The following is a 17,174-nucleotide window of genomic DNA, read 5'->3' as shown; positions in this document are numbered from 1 at the left end:
TTCCATTGATCCATTTGGAGATATAAAAAGCACCCCCGGTAGGATAAGCCTACAGTTGATAAAGATGGATCATTATAGAACTGGGTCCATTATGCATGGTATCTCCATTCACATAGTGGAAAGTCATATTGAATCTAAACTAGACATTGCTTATAGAACTTGCCTACACATTTAGGGACAGAGCCCTATTCACATTTCTTAATTTATTCTTCCTTAGTATCTTACTAACTGATACATATTATAAGTGTTCCTTGTGATAACTTAGGTCATCCAAATCTGTGTTTTTTCCTTTGGGTTACTTTGTACTCCTTTAGGTCACCAGCTGTATTCTTATGAAGGTGGTTGTAGGGGCACTGATGAAAGGAGAATTTGTTCCTGCTCCTTCATGATAGTGAAAGAAACCTCTAAAGGTTACCGGTTGGACAATAAGTTAACTGGATATTGAAAAAGAGGTTGTAAAAGTTAGCACATCAAATGGCTTTGGGTGCCTCTTAAAGGTTACGTATTTAGAATACTGTTTTAACCAAGGCTAACATTCAGCATCAGAGAATGCACCATATGCTTGTTTTTTCATAGGCAATATATAATAAAGTATCATCTCAAAATGATTTTGCATTTGTTTTGAACAAATCTTGTGATACTGGCAGGTATATCTGTATTTTAATTGCTTGATGTAGTGTTTTATGCAGAGGACTTGCACTTTTTTGTTTGTTGAACTTCATGTAAGGTCATATAGGGAGAGATTGAGAAGGATTAGGGAAAGAATTGCTCCTTAGGGAACTCCACTTGAGGATTTTTAAGGTTAAGCCCAAAATGCAGTTTCCTTACTGAAATACTGAACACTTATTTATTCCACAGTTGTTCCGTGCCCTTCCCACAGAGATACATACAAATGTTTCTTCATTATTTTGTGTGTATGCTTGAATATTAATTCGAAATGATTGATTTTGTCAAAAAATTTTCAGGATGTTGCAGTGGGGGTTCATGCATCCATTGAACTATTTGGCCTCTGCCTTCTTGGAATTTCTATCATCATGCAGCTCAGATGGCTAGGATTTCGCACCTTTCTACAACACAAACGTTCAGTAGTCAAAGTAAGAGAACTTACAGTGGTGATGAACTCTTCATGCCTTGATTTGTGAGGTGTTATTAGGTCATCATATCCTTTTGTTTTGGTTATATCGTTGTACTCATAACAGGTATAGTACTTGCTGAGAAATTCAACTCCATTAATGTAAACATTGGGAAGATTAATTGCTTAGTGCCTTATAAACCATTGATCTTATCGTATCCAAAAGAGCATTTTGTGGTATTTCCCTTTACCTCCCTACGAATGTGTCTTATGAGGTTTGTATCTTTTTGTTACCTTTTTACCTTCACAAACCAAGTGCCTCTTCTGCTTTTCATCTACTCTCATTGATATGAAGAGTATCCTTAGCCTTAATGCCTAATTCATTGATCAGTCTGTCTCATTCTTGGGTGACTTCATCTGATATTCCCACCACCTGTAGTACAGTGAATCCTCCTCAGTAATCTGTCTTTCATCATATGCTCTCTTAAGCTATAATCTTTATAAACTTCATACAAGATTCTTTTTTGATGAATACATTTAACTTTTTCTTTCTCTTTTCTTCATTTGTCCCTTTTACTTTTGTAAAATTTGTGGTACTGGGCAGTTTCTTCATTTTCTATGTTCTTTTTTCTTGTCTCTATCTGTGTGAAGAAGTAAAGTTTCATATCAGTACATTAGACTTGGAACATATGCTCCATATCCATAGACATTGATTGCATTGCATAATTTGTTGCATCTTCCTGAAAAGCTATGTTCTTCAGATGGGTTGGTTATTGACCAACCCATCTGAAGCACATCCATTCCTGTCACCACCCTGCCCCACAGGAAAACAGCATTGCTATCCTCTGCTTCAGTGAGGTAGATCCAGGAATACAGACAAAAAGGCCACATTTGTTCACACTTAGTCTCTAGTCGTCATGTGTAATGCACCGAAACCACAACTCCCTGTCCACATACAGGCCCCTCAGACCTTTCCATGGTTTACCCCAGATGCTTCACATGCCCTGGTTCAGTCCATTGGCAGCACTTCGACCCCACTATACCACATCGCTCCAATTCACTCTATTCTTTGCACGCATTTCACTCTCCTGTATATTCAGGCCCCAATCGCTCAAAATCTTTATTACTCTATCCTTCCACCTCCAATTTGGTCTCCTGCTTCTCCTTGTTCCCTCCACCTCTGACACATATATCCTCATGTCAATCTTTTCTCTCATTCTCTCCAAATTATTTCAACACACCCTCTTCTGCTTTCTCAACTTTACTCTTTTTATTTCCATACATCTCTCTTACCCTTACATTACTTACTCGATCAAACCACCTCACACCACATATTGTCCTCAAACATCTCATTTCCAGCACATCCACCCTCTTCCGCACAACTCTATCCATAGCCCACGCCTCGCAACTATGTATCATTGTTGGAACCACTATTCCTTCAAACATACCCATTTTTGCTTTCCAAGATAACGTTCTTGACTTTCATACATTCTTCAACGCTCCCAGAACTTTCACCCCCTCCCCCATCCTATGATTCACTTCCGCTTCCATGGTTCCATCTGCTGCCAAATCCACTCCCAGATACCTAAAACATTTCACTTCCTCCAGTTTTTCTCCATTCAAAGTTACCTCCCAGTTGACTTGTCCCTCAACCCTACTGTACCTCATAACCTTGCTCTTATTCACATTTACTCTCAGCTTTCTTCTTTCACACACTTTACCAAACTCAGTCACCAGCTTCTGCAGTTTCTCACCCGAATCATCCACCAGCGCTGTATCATCAGCAAACAACAACTGACTCACTTCCCAAGCTCTCACATCCACAGGAGACTGCATACTTGCCCCTCTTTCTAAAACTCTTGCATTCACCCCCCTAACAACCCCATCCATAAACAAATTAAGCAACCATGGAGACATCGCGCACCCCTGCCGCAAACCAACATTCACTGAGAACCAATCACTTTCCTCTCTTTCTACACGTACACATATGTATATTTTCCTTTTTTTGTCCATGGGGAAATGAAACATAAGTTCCCAATCTCACTTTCATGTGATGATCACCTCAGGGGAGGATAAGAAAGAAATATAACACTCATGTGATTTACATTGAAGAGACGTAGCTAGGATGCCATTTGGTGAACAAGAGACTACCCGAATGGAGGTTGTGTGTTTTTAAGTCTGGGAATATGCATATCATCAGATTTATTTTGTGGACGTGAAAGGGAACTGTTTACAAAATTTATCAACAATAAAGCTATTCAATTTGTATAGACCTTCACTGATATTAATGTTACAATTCTTTGTTTATTTGGTAATAGAAGATTCAGTGATATTTCTCATGGCACAGGAGTTAGAGTTAATAACATAGATGGCATTACTCCATTCAGTACAGTGATCATAGATTTTAAGTTGATCAAACTAGGCACTCAATTCTTGTCCTGTTCTTATACTACATTTATGTTGTTTAAGTCTAACAGAAAGATCCTTACCAGTCTGCCCAACATAAAACTTATCACAAATTTTACATGGTACTCTAGAACTTCCTGGTGAGTTCCTGATTAAGATATTCTTTATAGTATTGTTGTTACTGAAGGCACCATTTACATTCAAGGATTTAAGCAACATGGAAAGTAAAGTGAAATTATTACTAAAAGGTTCTTGGTGTCAAGGGGAAGTTTACGTTTAACTCTATAAAATGATTTTTTTTGCCAACTAAAGGGATTTGTCAATGAAAGATCTGGGATACTTTTACTTGGATCCAGTATAATATATCTTCTCAAACTCATGATCAATGAATTCTTGACTGCATATACAAAATGCCGTAAGGTACATATACTGGTATGATGATAATTTAACTCTGTCATGTTGAGCTGAATAATAATAGATATATGAGCATACATTGGTAAGTTTTCTCAGTATGCCATACTTGAATATGTTTCCATCCCTATGGATCATGCAATCTAAAAATGGTAACATACCATTATTTTCAATTTCTACAGTGAAGTTGATGGAAGATACTAAATTGTTAAGTAAAGGGAGAAATATTTAGAAATTTTCATTTGTTTGCCAAAGACAAAGAACATCATCTACATACCTAAACCAAATTGCATTAGAGGATAAGTTATCCTTTAGTAATTTTGTTTCAAAAAGTTTCATGTAAAGATTACAGGCGAAGGAGGGTTACCCATTGCCATACCAAATTTCTGAGCATAATATTCTCCATATAAATGAAATATACAGTCTTTTATACAATTTTTATCAGTTCAGTAAAAACCAACTTTGAAACAGGTAAATGAATATTATCCAAAACTTCGACTAAATATTCTAAGAGGTCATCAACCATGAACTTTTGTGAACAGAGATGAAACGTCGAAGCTAACCAGTTTGAAATCAAGATGAACATTGATATTGTTCAGCTTAACTAAATCTACATTGTTCCTGATATTAGATTTTGATATCTTATCTGCTAATGGGCTTGATAAAGAATCTAACCACTTGCTGAAAAATGGCTACTTTTGAGGGTATGGAATATGAGTGGGAGAGGGGAAATAGCGTATAGTTCTTTTGCCATGCCAATGTTGCATAGACTATTTTCCTCAAATATAACAAAGGAAATGGTGTAGGTAATGCACTCACCAATGAAAATAGATTTTCCTTTACCAAAGGAGGGTGTCTTATTTCATAATGTGAACAGATTACCCCAATACTTTATTTTTTCTTAGTTAGTGACATGGGTGGTGATGATCATTGAGGCAGTGGTTGTGATAGTGAGAAACCTAACTCATTTTCGTGTGACCAGAGCACTACGCCCCATCTTCTTGGTTGACAGTAGATACTTGGGAGGTGTTCGCAGGTGAGTCTTTTATACTGAGTTTTTTTTATTTATCTATTTAGCCTACTTATTTTTAACACCAAGATTAACTATTCCTGCCATAGGATAAACATGGTTCTTACATTTTTTATTTCTCTGTGAAATGGTTAACTCCCATGGATAATGATGTGCAATGGTCAGTTGCATCAGCATGTTAGAAAAATGGTCTTTTCAGTATTTTGACAAACATTGCTACAACAGTATCGTATGTGTTAAAATCAGTAAGGGTCCAAAGGTTGCAAAAACATATGCTAAAGTTATTTGGAACTCAGGAATGAGCTTTGGGATTGTGTAAGATTGCTGGGAACTGAAGTCAAGGTTATGTGGGTTAGAGTGAAAGTAGACTAAGAGAGGTTGATGATTGCAACTACTTATGGAATGGGAAGTAGAGAAGTCAAGAAGAAAGGAGCATGTTTTGGATAGATATATATTTGAAAGACATGTAGAGGTTAGCAGTAAGAGAATTATTAGGGAAATGAACTTTCTCTTGACAGATATTAGAGTAGCATTTAAGTTTATTGAGGAGAAAATTTTAGGTAAACTATTTAAAAAATAGACCAGAACTGATGATTTCAAGATGTGTTTCACCTATTACAAGGGGAATTTAAGTAAGGTTTTTATTGATCGTGTTGATTTCTTGAACTTTGTGTTTACTATGATCTGCATATACAAATACATGTAAGGACATATGATAATTTTTTTGTATTTGATTTTCCACACAAATTATCAAGGGTAATATAAAGAGTCATAAGGCAGTTAGGCAAATGTTTGAGTGACTGGTTGTTTACATTGGGGTATATGGCAATGTCTGCATTGTCCATGTTTGGTATTTGTCAGCTGCTCAGCACTTAGTGGATGACATTGATTACAACATTTGATGATTGTTTAAAGAGGACGTAATAAAAGTTGATTTATGAACTTGATAACATTGTGAGTTTCGGAAAATATATTTTATTTGTGAACATAACTACATAATGCATTTTGTAGCACAGTGTACTAAAACATTTAATGCCGCTTTTTGTGTGAGTTCCTTGAACAGGTATAATGAGTCTGAGACACACAAGTTGAAAAAATATTGAAAATGCAGTACACATAAAGTGAATTAAATGTATTGAACTACCGTATGTACTTGTCTGTTAGTCAAGATATCATTGATTTATGATATGCCTCATGTATAGGTTGACCCAAGTTTTTGAGGGTAATGGAACAACAAAGTAGGGTAATAAAGCACCATATTTTATGGCTATAAAGATCTTTTCCTCGCCAAAATTACTTTGTGTCCTATAAACTGAGGATTGCTGGTCCTGAAGCACTGAGCGCTGAAGGCAAATTGCTTACCATTTATTGTTATGGCATTTTACACTGAAACATGGGTAGTTTCAGCAAAAATATTGTATATTTCCATTCAAGTATTTATTCAAGTCAGTTAGGATAGAGTATTACTGTAATGCAACATTTGTTTAATTGAAGATCATTCGAAAAGCGATTATAGTAACATCTTTTAATTAACAACAAAAAAAGTGAGTCAGTTGTTTTCATCATGATTTTATCCCACTTTCCACTGTAATACATACATCATTTCAGCAAAAATATTACATTTCCGTGAATGTATTATATCAAGCACAGTATGAGTAGAATATCATTTTAATATAACAGTATTTTAACCAAAAACTTTTGAAAATATGAGTAACATCTCTTGAACATTGTAAGGTTAAGTAAATTCTTTTGTTTTCATCATGTATTTTATCGTATTTTACATTGAAATACATCAAATTACAGCAAAACTACTATTTATTTCTGAGAATATATTCATTCTGGCACACTTAAGGTAAAATATACTTGTGATGTAACAGTTTTTAACTGAAAATTATTCAAAGACCACATACTGTTTAGTTGATAAACCAGAACCATGGTTGCAGCTTTTGATATTACTTTGCGTTGAAATTGCATTTATACTCTTAATGTCTTGCTTCATATTTTCCAGAAATTTGACAAGTTTTTATATGATACAATCATAAGGTACTTTTGATGTACTGATATGACACCAAACAAATATCAGTACAGGTATTTGCTTGACTCTTCTTTCCTTCCCATCATGCATGGATTTTAACCTAATGAAACAATTACCCATGTATAGGTTGACCCCTAATTTTTTGCCTAAAGATTTGGTCTTAAAAATTCATACTATACACAAGCATATGTGGTATTAAGTTGCTGGTTGGTAAGCTTTAGACAGTGGGAGAGTGCTTGCTCACCACCCCTACCCTAAGAACAGTACAATAGGTGGTGGTGCAGGAAAGATTTGTACAAGTATGCAGAATTTAACACCATTAAGTGCAACCAGAACAAATTTCATCTGCAGACTACCCTGCCCATTTATCCAAATGACTCTTTTCATGTTCTTTATAGTGGTTACTCCTTTGTTACCAGTATGCTAGCTCCACAAATTTTTCTTTTGTGATAATATTCTCATTTCATAAGAGAAATATTTCTTTGTCATTATTTAAGATGTATATAGGTGGTTGGGTAACCAATCTTGTGAGAGAACTAACACAAAAAGATTATTTTTCCTTTGATTAGTTATGAAATTTTTCGTATTTTATGTCAAACATTATTCTACTCGGTGATATTCTAGCATATTTTGTTTACTTTCAGCCAATTTGGCACATTTCAGGGTTTTGTTGTACTAGCAGCTAGAGATGCATTATTGTCATTGAACTAGTTGGCTGTGAAAAAGCTTTCCTGATTAATTCAATTTTCAGTTTGATGCACTGTTATTAACCTTTTAATGGCGAGCATCTGCTGAAGGACCAGACCCAAGCTCAAGTTCATCCAGTATTCTAATGTTTCCCTTCAGGTTGAAGAGCTTCCTTATTCTCTTGGGAGGTGTATTTGTAGTAGGGGTACGAGCTTAATGCTTAAGCATAGTGATGATTGGTACATGTGGGCATGGGTAGGGACTCATATGAGTGGCAGAAGGTATGTGTTTACTCATTTATTCCAGCAGAAAACTGATGCATAGTCATCATGGCTTGGGCAGCATCAGTACAGTGTGGCCAGTTGGGCTTGCAATATATCATGATGAGTCATGTAATAATTTTATCCAGACATTTTATATCCCATTACATATGTATAAAAGATAGTTAAAGAAATTGATATGGCATTAACAAGTTTTCCACTGAAATATAAAGGGAAAGACTTTTTCAACTAGGGTATTTTTATATCTAGTACAGCCTTGGTCCAGCAGATGGTAGATAACCTTTACCTACATTTGTTCAGCCTGTTTGTATGCGTTATTTGTTTTTCCTCTTCATATATAACAAGTAGTTTATGCGTAGCAAGTAGTGCAAGATTATTTTTATTTATCATTGTGGCTTTTAACATGGTTTGAGAAGGGCAGAATATAAATGCTGTAATTTTTTGATGTTTTTCCCTTCATAGTTTTGAAGCTTCATAACACTTACTTAAATGCCTGTACAGTTTTGTTAAATCGGGAATCTTATTCCATGAAGTGGTATTATACTGTAGTTGTTTGTGTTTTGTTGATAAGGTTTGGTTTACTTATTGCTTGTTCTTTCTCTTTTTCATGGTTAGATTCCTGCGGCAGATACTGCAGTCTGTGCCCCCCATCCTAGAAGTGTTAGCAGTCTTGTTTTTCATCCTCATCATTTTTACTACACTTGGATTTTATCTGTTCAGTCCTAATCAGCAAAACCCATACTTTTCTACCTTCGAACAGGGATTTGTCTCACTTTATGTGCTTCTGACAACTGCCAAGTGAGTAATACATATATATATATATATATATATATATATATATATATATATATATATATATATATATATATATATATATATATATTTATTTTTCCCTGGGGATAGGGGAGAAAGAATACTTCCCACGTATTCCCTGCGTGTCGTAGAAGGCGACTAAAAGGGGAGGGAGCGGGGGGCTGGAAATCCTTCCCTATCTTTTTTTTTTAATTTTCCAAAAGAAGGAACAGAGAATTGGGCCAGGTGAGGGTATTCCCTCAAAGGCCCAGTCCTCTGTTCTTAACGCTACCTCGCTAATGCGGGAAATGGCGAATAGTATGAAAAAAAAAAAAATATATATATATATATATACACATATATATCACTAACTGAAAAATATGAAATATATAAAAGCTGGGAAAGGGCCTGGATGTGGATAGGGAGTCATCATTTTTCGTACTCTTGGATTTTACCTGTTCAGTCACAATCGGCAAAATCCATACTTTTCTACCTTCTAGGATATATTTATATTCATTTATTCATTCATGTTTGTTCATATGGCTTGGTGCCTCAGTCAGTTGCAAGTTGGGCTTGCAAATACAGAGAGAATGCAACTCAATTAGTACACATTTTATATTACATAATAAAAGCATATAAGAAATGATATGCATTAACAAGTTTTCACATCAACACTGAAATTAATAGAAAGACTTTCATAGTATTTTTATTCATACACCGCCTTGGTCCATGCAATCGTAGTCCTACCACTTCAGCCGTGTAGCAGTATCCTCTGCTTTCACTTCAATGACAAAGTTACAGTACATAAGTAGTGCAAGTTTTTTATTCATTATCTTCTTACATGTTGAGAAGGGCAGAAATAACTGTAATTTTTTGTTTTCCCCTTCATAGTTTTGAAGCTTATATTATTTATTTTTTTCTTTGTTTTTGTTATCGTTTATTCCTGAAGTGTTTACTGTATTGTTGTGTTTTGTGTAGTTTGTTACTTATTGCTGGTCTTTCGCTTCAAACTACAGAAGCACCCCCCCCCATACAATGACTACACTCCACGCAATACACACACCTTCTGTTACCAGTTCAATGCTTGCTGCCAGATACGCAGTCTGTGCCCCAACTCCCTGAAGTTTCAGCAGTCTTGCTAATTCACTCTATTCCTCCTTTCACCTCATGTCATGTCCCCGATTTAACTTCAAAATCTTTTATCACCCATACTTTTCCTCCTTTGACAGTCTTTCTCCTTCCCTCCACTCCACACTATTCTCTGCAATCACTGCCATATATTCTACATATGTGCCCAAACATATATATAAATACTATTTCTTATTCAATACTATATTTATTTCAATCTCTTTTCCCTTGGTGATATGGCGAAAACACCTCACACCACATTTCCTCAAACTCATTTCGTAAATCGACTCCATAGGAGAGCGGGGCTGGAAATCCTCCCTATCCTACATATATATTGTTGAATTTTCCAAAAGATCAAACAGTACATTTGGCCATTGCAGAGTAATTCTCAAAGGCCACCTCTTTTCAACGCTACCTCGCAATAATTTGCGCGATATACCCAAACAAAAAAAAATCATTACTAAATCCATTTCATCCTGAACTAAATCTATAAATATAAAACGTTGGCCTTGCATGTTTGTCCATCAAACTCACTCAATTTTCCTCAACTCTGGATTACCTATTAGCTCATATCACATAATCCAACTTTTTCTACCTCAGATATTTCCAATCATCACAGTCATTCAGTTTCTCACATTAATCACCACCTGTTCCGTGTCACAGGTAGCTCCAGAAACAACGACTCATTAAGCCTCCACCTACACATTTCATACATACGCCCTATTCCAGATCTTGCATTACTACTTACAAACCATACCATAACACAACATTACATACATACCATGACATCATCACACCCGCCTGTCCTCACAACCTCCCACCCACTCACGAGAACAATCACTTCCCTCTCCTACACTACACATTCCTTCATCAAATAAAATACTAGACATCAAGACACTTGCTCCACTCCATTTCTTGTTCATTTATCACAAAACTCACAACTCCTATCCCTTCCAGTCCCATTATGCTCATAATTTTATATACTTTTATAATTGAACGAAAGAGAGACTTTTGGATGTTAATGTGCTGAAGGTGCAACTGGAGGGATGTCTGGATCATTATCTTGTGGAGGCGAAGGTGAGATTTGTGGGGGTTTTCAGAAAAGAAGAGAGAATGTTGGGGTGAAGAGAGTGGTGAGAGTAAGTGAGCTTGGGAAGGAGACTTGTGTGAGGAAGTACCAGGAGAGACTGAATACAGAATGGAAAAAGGTGAGAACAAAGGAGGTAAGGGGAGTGGGGGAGGAATGGGATGTATTTAAGGAAGCAGTGATGGCTTGCTCAAAAGATGCTTGTGGCGTGGGAGGTGGGTTGAATAGAAAAGGTAGTGATTGGTGGGATGAAGAAGTAAGATTATTAGTGAAAGAGAAGAGAGAGGCATTTGGACGATTTTTGCAGGGAAAAAATGCAAATGAGTGGGAGAGGTATAAAAGAAAGAGGCAGGAGGTCAAGAGAAAGGTGCAAGAGGTGAAAAAGAGGGCGAATGAGAGTTGGGGTGAGAGAGTATCATTAAATTTCAGGGAGAATAAAAAGATGTTTTGGAAGGAGGTAAATAAAGTGCGTAAGACAAGGGAGCAAGTGGGAACTTCAGTGAAGGGGGCTAATGGGGAGGTGATAACAAGTAGTGGTGATGTGAGAAGGAGGTGGAGTGAGTACTTTGAAGGTTTGCTGAATGTGTTTGATGATAGAGTGGCAGATATAGGGTGTTTTGGTCGAGGTGAGAGGGTTAGGGAAAATGATTTGGTAAATAGAGAAGAGGTAGTAAAAGCTTTACGGAAGATGAAAGCCGGCAAGGCAGCAGGTTTGGATGGTATTGCAGTGGAATTTATTAAAAAAGGGGGTGACTGTATTGTTGACTGGTTGGTAAGGTTATTTAATGTATGTATGATTCTTGGTAAGGTGCCTGAGGATTGGCGGAATGCTTGCATAGTGCCATTGTACAAAGGCAAAGGGGATAAGAGTGAGTGCTCAAATTACAGAGGTATAAGTTTATTGAGTATTCCTGGTAAATTATATGGGAGGGTATTGATTGAGAGGGTGAAGGCATTTACAGAGCATCAGATTGGGGAAGAGCAGTGTGGTTTCAGAAGTGGTAGAGGATGTATGGATCAGGTGTTTGCTTTGAAGAATGTATGTGAGAAATACTTAGAAAAACAAATGGATTTGTATGTAGCATTTATGGATCTGGAGAAGGCATATGATAGAGTTGATAGAGATGCTCTGTGGAAGGTTTTAAGAATATATGGTGTGGGAGGCAAGTTGTTAGAAGCAGTGAAAAGTTTTTATCGAGGATGTAAGGCATGTGTACGTGTAGGAAGAGAGGAAAGTGATTGGTTCTCAATGAATGTAGGTTTGCGGCAGGGGTGTGTGATGTCTCCATGGTTGTTTAATTTGTTTATGGATGGGGTTGTTAGGGAGGTGAATGCAAGAGTTTTGGAAAGAGGGGCAAGTATGCAGTCTGTTCTGGATGAGAGAGCTTGGGAAGTGAGTCAGTTGTTGTTCGCTGATGATACAGCGCTGGTGGCTGATTCATGTAAGAAACTGCAGAGGCTGGTGACTGAGTTTGGTAAAGTGTGTGAAAGAAGAAAGTTAAGAGTAAATGTGAATAAGAGCAAGGTTATTAGGTACAGTAGGGTTGAGGGTCAAGTCAATTGGGAGGTAAGTTTGAATGGAGAAAAACTGGGGGAAGTGAAGTGTTTTAGATATCTGGGAGTGGATCTGGCAGCAGATGGAACCATGGAAGCGGAAGTGAATCATAGGATGGGGGAGGGGGCGAAAATTCTGGGAGCCTTGAAGAATGTGTGGAAGTTGAGAACATTATCTCGGAAAGCAAAAATGGGTATGTTTGAAGGAATAGTGGTTCCAACAATGTTGTATGGTTGCGAGGCGTGGGCTATGGATAGAGTTGTGGGCAGGAGGGTGGATGTGCTGGAAATGAGATGTTTGAGGACAATATGTGGTGTGAGGTGGTTTGATCGAGTAAGTAATGTAAGGATAAGAGAGATGTGTGGAAATAAAAAGAGTGTGGTTGAGAGAGCAGAAGAGGGTGTTTTGAAATGGTTTGGTCACATGGAGAGAATGAGTAAGGAAAGATTGACCCAGAGGATATATGTGTCAGAGGTGGAGGGAACGAGGAGAAGTGGGAGACCAAATTGGAGGTGGAAAGATGGAGTGAAAAAGATTTTGAGTGATCGGGGCCTGAACATGCAGGAGGGTGAAAGGCGTGCAAGGAATAGAGTGAATTGGAATGATGTGGTATACCGGGGTCGACATGCTGTCAGTGGATTGAACCAGGGCATGTGAAGCGTACGGGGTAAACCATAGAAAGTTGTGTGGGGCCTGGATGTGGAAAGGGAGCTGTGGTTTCGGTGCATTATTACATGACAGCTAGAGACTGAGTGTGAACGAATGGGGCCTTTGTTGTCTTTTCCTAGCACTACCTCGCACACATGGGGGGGAGGGGGTTGTTATTCCATGTGTGGCGAGGTGGCGATGGGAACAAATAAAGGCAGATAGTGTGAATTATGTACATGTGTATATATGTATATGTCTGTGTGTGTATATATATGTGTACATTGAGATGTATAAGTATGTATATTTGTGTGTGTGGACGTGTATGTATATACATGTGTATGTGGGCGGGTTGGGCCATTCTTTCGTCTGTTTCCTTGCGCTACCTCGCTAACGCGGGAGACAGCGACAAAGCAAAATAAATAATAATAAATAAATAAATATTTTTCAGTCAGTGATATTCCAAGAGGTACATTTAATACAGTCAGTAAATTTTGCATTCGGCAAAATTTAGTGCAGTATGGGCACTGAAGATCTCCATATGTCTGATAGCTGACTCTAGACCATGATTATGCTTTTTTCATTTTTGTTCATTACTCTAGTTCATATGCTTTACAAGAACTGTACTGATTCTGAACAACTTGAACATCAGTATAAACAAATGTTGAATAGAATTGATGCATAGACTATGTCATGAATAAAATTAGAACTGTATTGTAAGAGCTTATTACTTGTTCTTACAGATGATTAGGTAGTATGAGTGTCTTCTTGGAAGGAATTTTGTTTATTCAGTGGGTTTTATTAAATTATTTAAAAAGATGTTACAACTACAGCTGTAATTGAGTTCCAAAGCCAACTTCTGGGTGTTCTGTTTCCCAATGAGTGGTTTGCATTACCATGTGAAAAAGTGTTTGTTTTTGCACAACAGTTTAGTTGTATGAGCAGCTAGTATTTAATATTTACTAATACTGTCTTACCAGCCTCTCGTAACCCCAAAAATTGACTCTAGATTCTTCATGTCATCTCTCTTATTTAGCCTTAAGATATAATTTTTTATTCTATGTCAAAGTTTCCCAGATGTGATGATGCCAGCCTATGCAGTGAGCCGGTGGAGTGCTGCATTCTTCATTACTTTCTTGGCTATCAGTCTGTATTTCATCATGAACCTGGTTAGTAACTCATTGTAATTTAGAATTAGCTGAGGTTTTATTAGATAATGCACAAGTGAATATGTAGAAAGAAAAATTTAGTAAAGCCTTTAGGTAGTAGTAAACTTGTTAACTGCATATTTTCACTTTTATGCTTGCTTGCTTTTCCCTCGGAAACAAGTTAGTGTCAGGAATAGATAATCAGTTGCCTTATTTGTACATACTCTATCTCTAGCTGGCATGTGTTTTTACCAAAACAAGACATCATCATCCACAGCCAGGACCAACAGACTACTCCATGGTTTGCCATGATTGCTTCATATGGCCCGGTAATTATTATTATTTATTCCTGGCATAGGGGAGAAGAATACTTCTAACATATTTCTTGCTTGTCATAGAAGGTAACTAAAAGGGGTGGGAGGGGGGTGCTGGAAATTCTCCCCTCCAGTTTTTTACTTTTCCAAAAGAGGGAATAGAGAAGGGGACTAAGTGAGGATATTCCCTCTAAGACTCAGTCCTCTGTTCTTAACGCTACCTCGCTAATGCAGGAAATGGCAAATATGCATGGAGGAGGAATTATTATTATTAGTATTATTATTGTTATTGATAATACTCTAGGACCGTTTTATAAGAAAGTCTTAGTGTTTCCCAGGACCTTTCTATGGACTTAAGTAGCCCATGGTTGTGTTACTCCTTTGGAGTGAGAAGTTCTTTGACAAGACTGTACTTCCAATAATACAGCCATGCCTAAGTTGACTTTTCACTTGCGGTGTTACCTTAAGCAGATGGACTCCAGTAAATCCTATGTCCTGGGTCAACCTATTAGATAGCATGTCCTCCCCATATACCACATTGTTCCAATTCTTTCCACCCAACATAAACCTTTCACCATCCTAAATATTCAAGCCAAGGTAAGACATATCTTCCTTCACTCCGTCTATCCATCTCATTGGTCTGCTCCATGTATTGTGTTTGATATTTTGCAATATGTGATACAGGGTAAATTTGAAAATGAATTCTAGGATGGGATGTGTAGTTAGTGGACAGGGCATGCATGACAACTTCCAAAGTGGAGGGTATGACTGCAGTAGCAGACAAGTATTCTTTGTGATGTTTGCTTTCAGAAACTAGTCAGTATACAAAAATATGACATGAATTGATAAAATTAGTGATGAGAAAATCAGTCACACTAGAAATAATGAGGGAAACAAAAACAAAACTAGTGAATGAGATAAAACAAACCAGAAATAAGATAATTTGATTGAAACAAAACCAAAGGGACATGAAGAGAATGTAAAAGATAATGAAAAAGAAATCAAGAGAATCAAAGGGAATGATCTAATAGGAAACTGAAAATTATGTAACTAACAGAAGAGCATTAAGATCAAAATGATTTATATATTACCTTAGGGATTGCTACAAATGTATAGATATAGTTACAGATGCCCTATCTTGTGCAAAGCCTGGTGTCAGTTTGGAAGCAGTTGATGCAAGAAGCTGTAGTAAGCAACATCAGGGCAAGTACAGGCACCCTTCTGGTATATGATCTTACAGAGGGTATTATTACTGTGAAAAGGGAGATAGTTACAAATTTCTTCATATAGCTGAGTTAAAGGAGGCATGGCATTGCCACTATCATGACATATGAAAGTGAGTAACTTTGTTCTTATTGTGGTGAAACTGAAGCTATTGGACATAGAAACAACAAAACATGAATAAGATATAGATTGAATTATAATAAGGAAAGAAATACAAACATTCTCAGAAAAAAATAAGTACATTGATAGAGAATGAAGAGAGAGAGGAAGATATGATGTGATGAATAGAAAATTTTACAGTAGAACAGATTGCAATATATGGAAAATCAAAACACTGACTGGACAATATATAATAACAGTATTTTAATAACCCAAAACCATTTATTAGGAAAAGTAATAGTAGGGATGGTAACGAATGTATAATTTAGAAAACATCAGATTTACTTATGCAGGTGGTACTGAACTCTGCCTGCTTGTAGTTACACTTCAGGTGGGTCTCAAGGATACTGGAGTCCAAAAATAGGGGTCCTGGTATTCTGTTATAATGTAGCAAATCTGAGGTGACCCTGATTTTGGCAATTTGTTGCCCATGTCACAATGGCTTCTATTGAAAATATTTTTTTTTTTTTTTTTTTTTTGCTTTGTCGCTGTCTCCCGCGTTTGCGAGGTAGCGCAAGGAAACAGACGAAAGAAATGGCCCAACCCACCCCCATACACATGTATATACATACGTCCACACACGCAAATATACATACCTACACAGCTTTCCATGGTTTACCCCAGACGCTTCACATGCCTTGATTCAATCCACTGACAGCACGTCAACCCCGGTATACCACATCGCTCCAATTCACTCTATTCCTTGCCCTCCTTTCACCCTCCTGCATGTTCAGGCCCCGATCACACAAAATCTTTTTCACTCCATCTTTCCACCTCCAATTTGGTCTCCCTCTTCTCCTCGTTCCCTCCACCTCCGACACATATATTCTCTTGGTCAATCTTTCCTCACTCATTCTCTCCATGTGCCCGAACCATTTCAAAACACCCTCTTCTGCTCTCTCAACCACGCTCTTTTTATTTCCACACATCTCTCTTACCCTTCCGTTACTTACTCGATCAAACCGCCTCACACCACACATTGTCCTCAAACATCTCATTTCCAGCACATCCATCCTCCTGCGCACAACTCTATCCATAGCCCATGCCTCGCAACCATACAACATTGTTGGAACCACTATTCCTTCAAACATACCCATTTTTGCTTTCCGAGATAATGTTCTCGACTTCCACACATTCTTCAAGGCCCCCAGAATTTTCGCCCCCTCCCCCACCCTATGATCCACTTCCGCTTCCATGGTT

General features: G+C 37.4%; 1 protein-coding gene across 2 annotated transcripts in view; it reads left to right on the top strand.

Moving 5' to 3' along the window:
• Positions 1–945: 945 nt before the first annotated feature.
• The window catches only part of LOC139747374 (two pore channel protein 1-like), a 38,688-nt gene continuing 22,459 nt past the window's right edge, over positions 946–17,174 (top strand). Inside the window, exons 1-4 of one of the 2 annotated variants that reach the window (XM_071659619.1) lie at positions 946–1,094; positions 4,795–4,925; positions 8,538–8,720; positions 14,199–14,298. In XM_071659619.1, coding sequence (XP_071515720.1) covers positions 1,035–1,094; positions 4,795–4,925; positions 8,538–8,720; positions 14,199–14,298 — 474 coding nt within the window. In that variant the 5' untranslated portion in view covers positions 946–1,034. Of the gene's footprint in view, positions 1,095–4,794; positions 4,926–8,537; positions 8,721–14,198; positions 14,299–14,512; positions 14,607–17,174 lie in introns of those variants that run through there. The other variant, XM_071659620.1, reaches the window with a different exon arrangement.

Source organism: Panulirus ornatus, chromosome 68 (assembly GCF_036320965.1).
Source record: "Panulirus ornatus isolate Po-2019 chromosome 68, ASM3632096v1, whole genome shotgun sequence".
NCBI lineage: Eukaryota > Metazoa > Arthropoda > Malacostraca > Decapoda > Palinuridae > Panulirus > Panulirus ornatus.
Note: the sequence above shows the minus strand (reverse complement) of the source record. Positions and strands in the feature narration are given on the sequence as shown.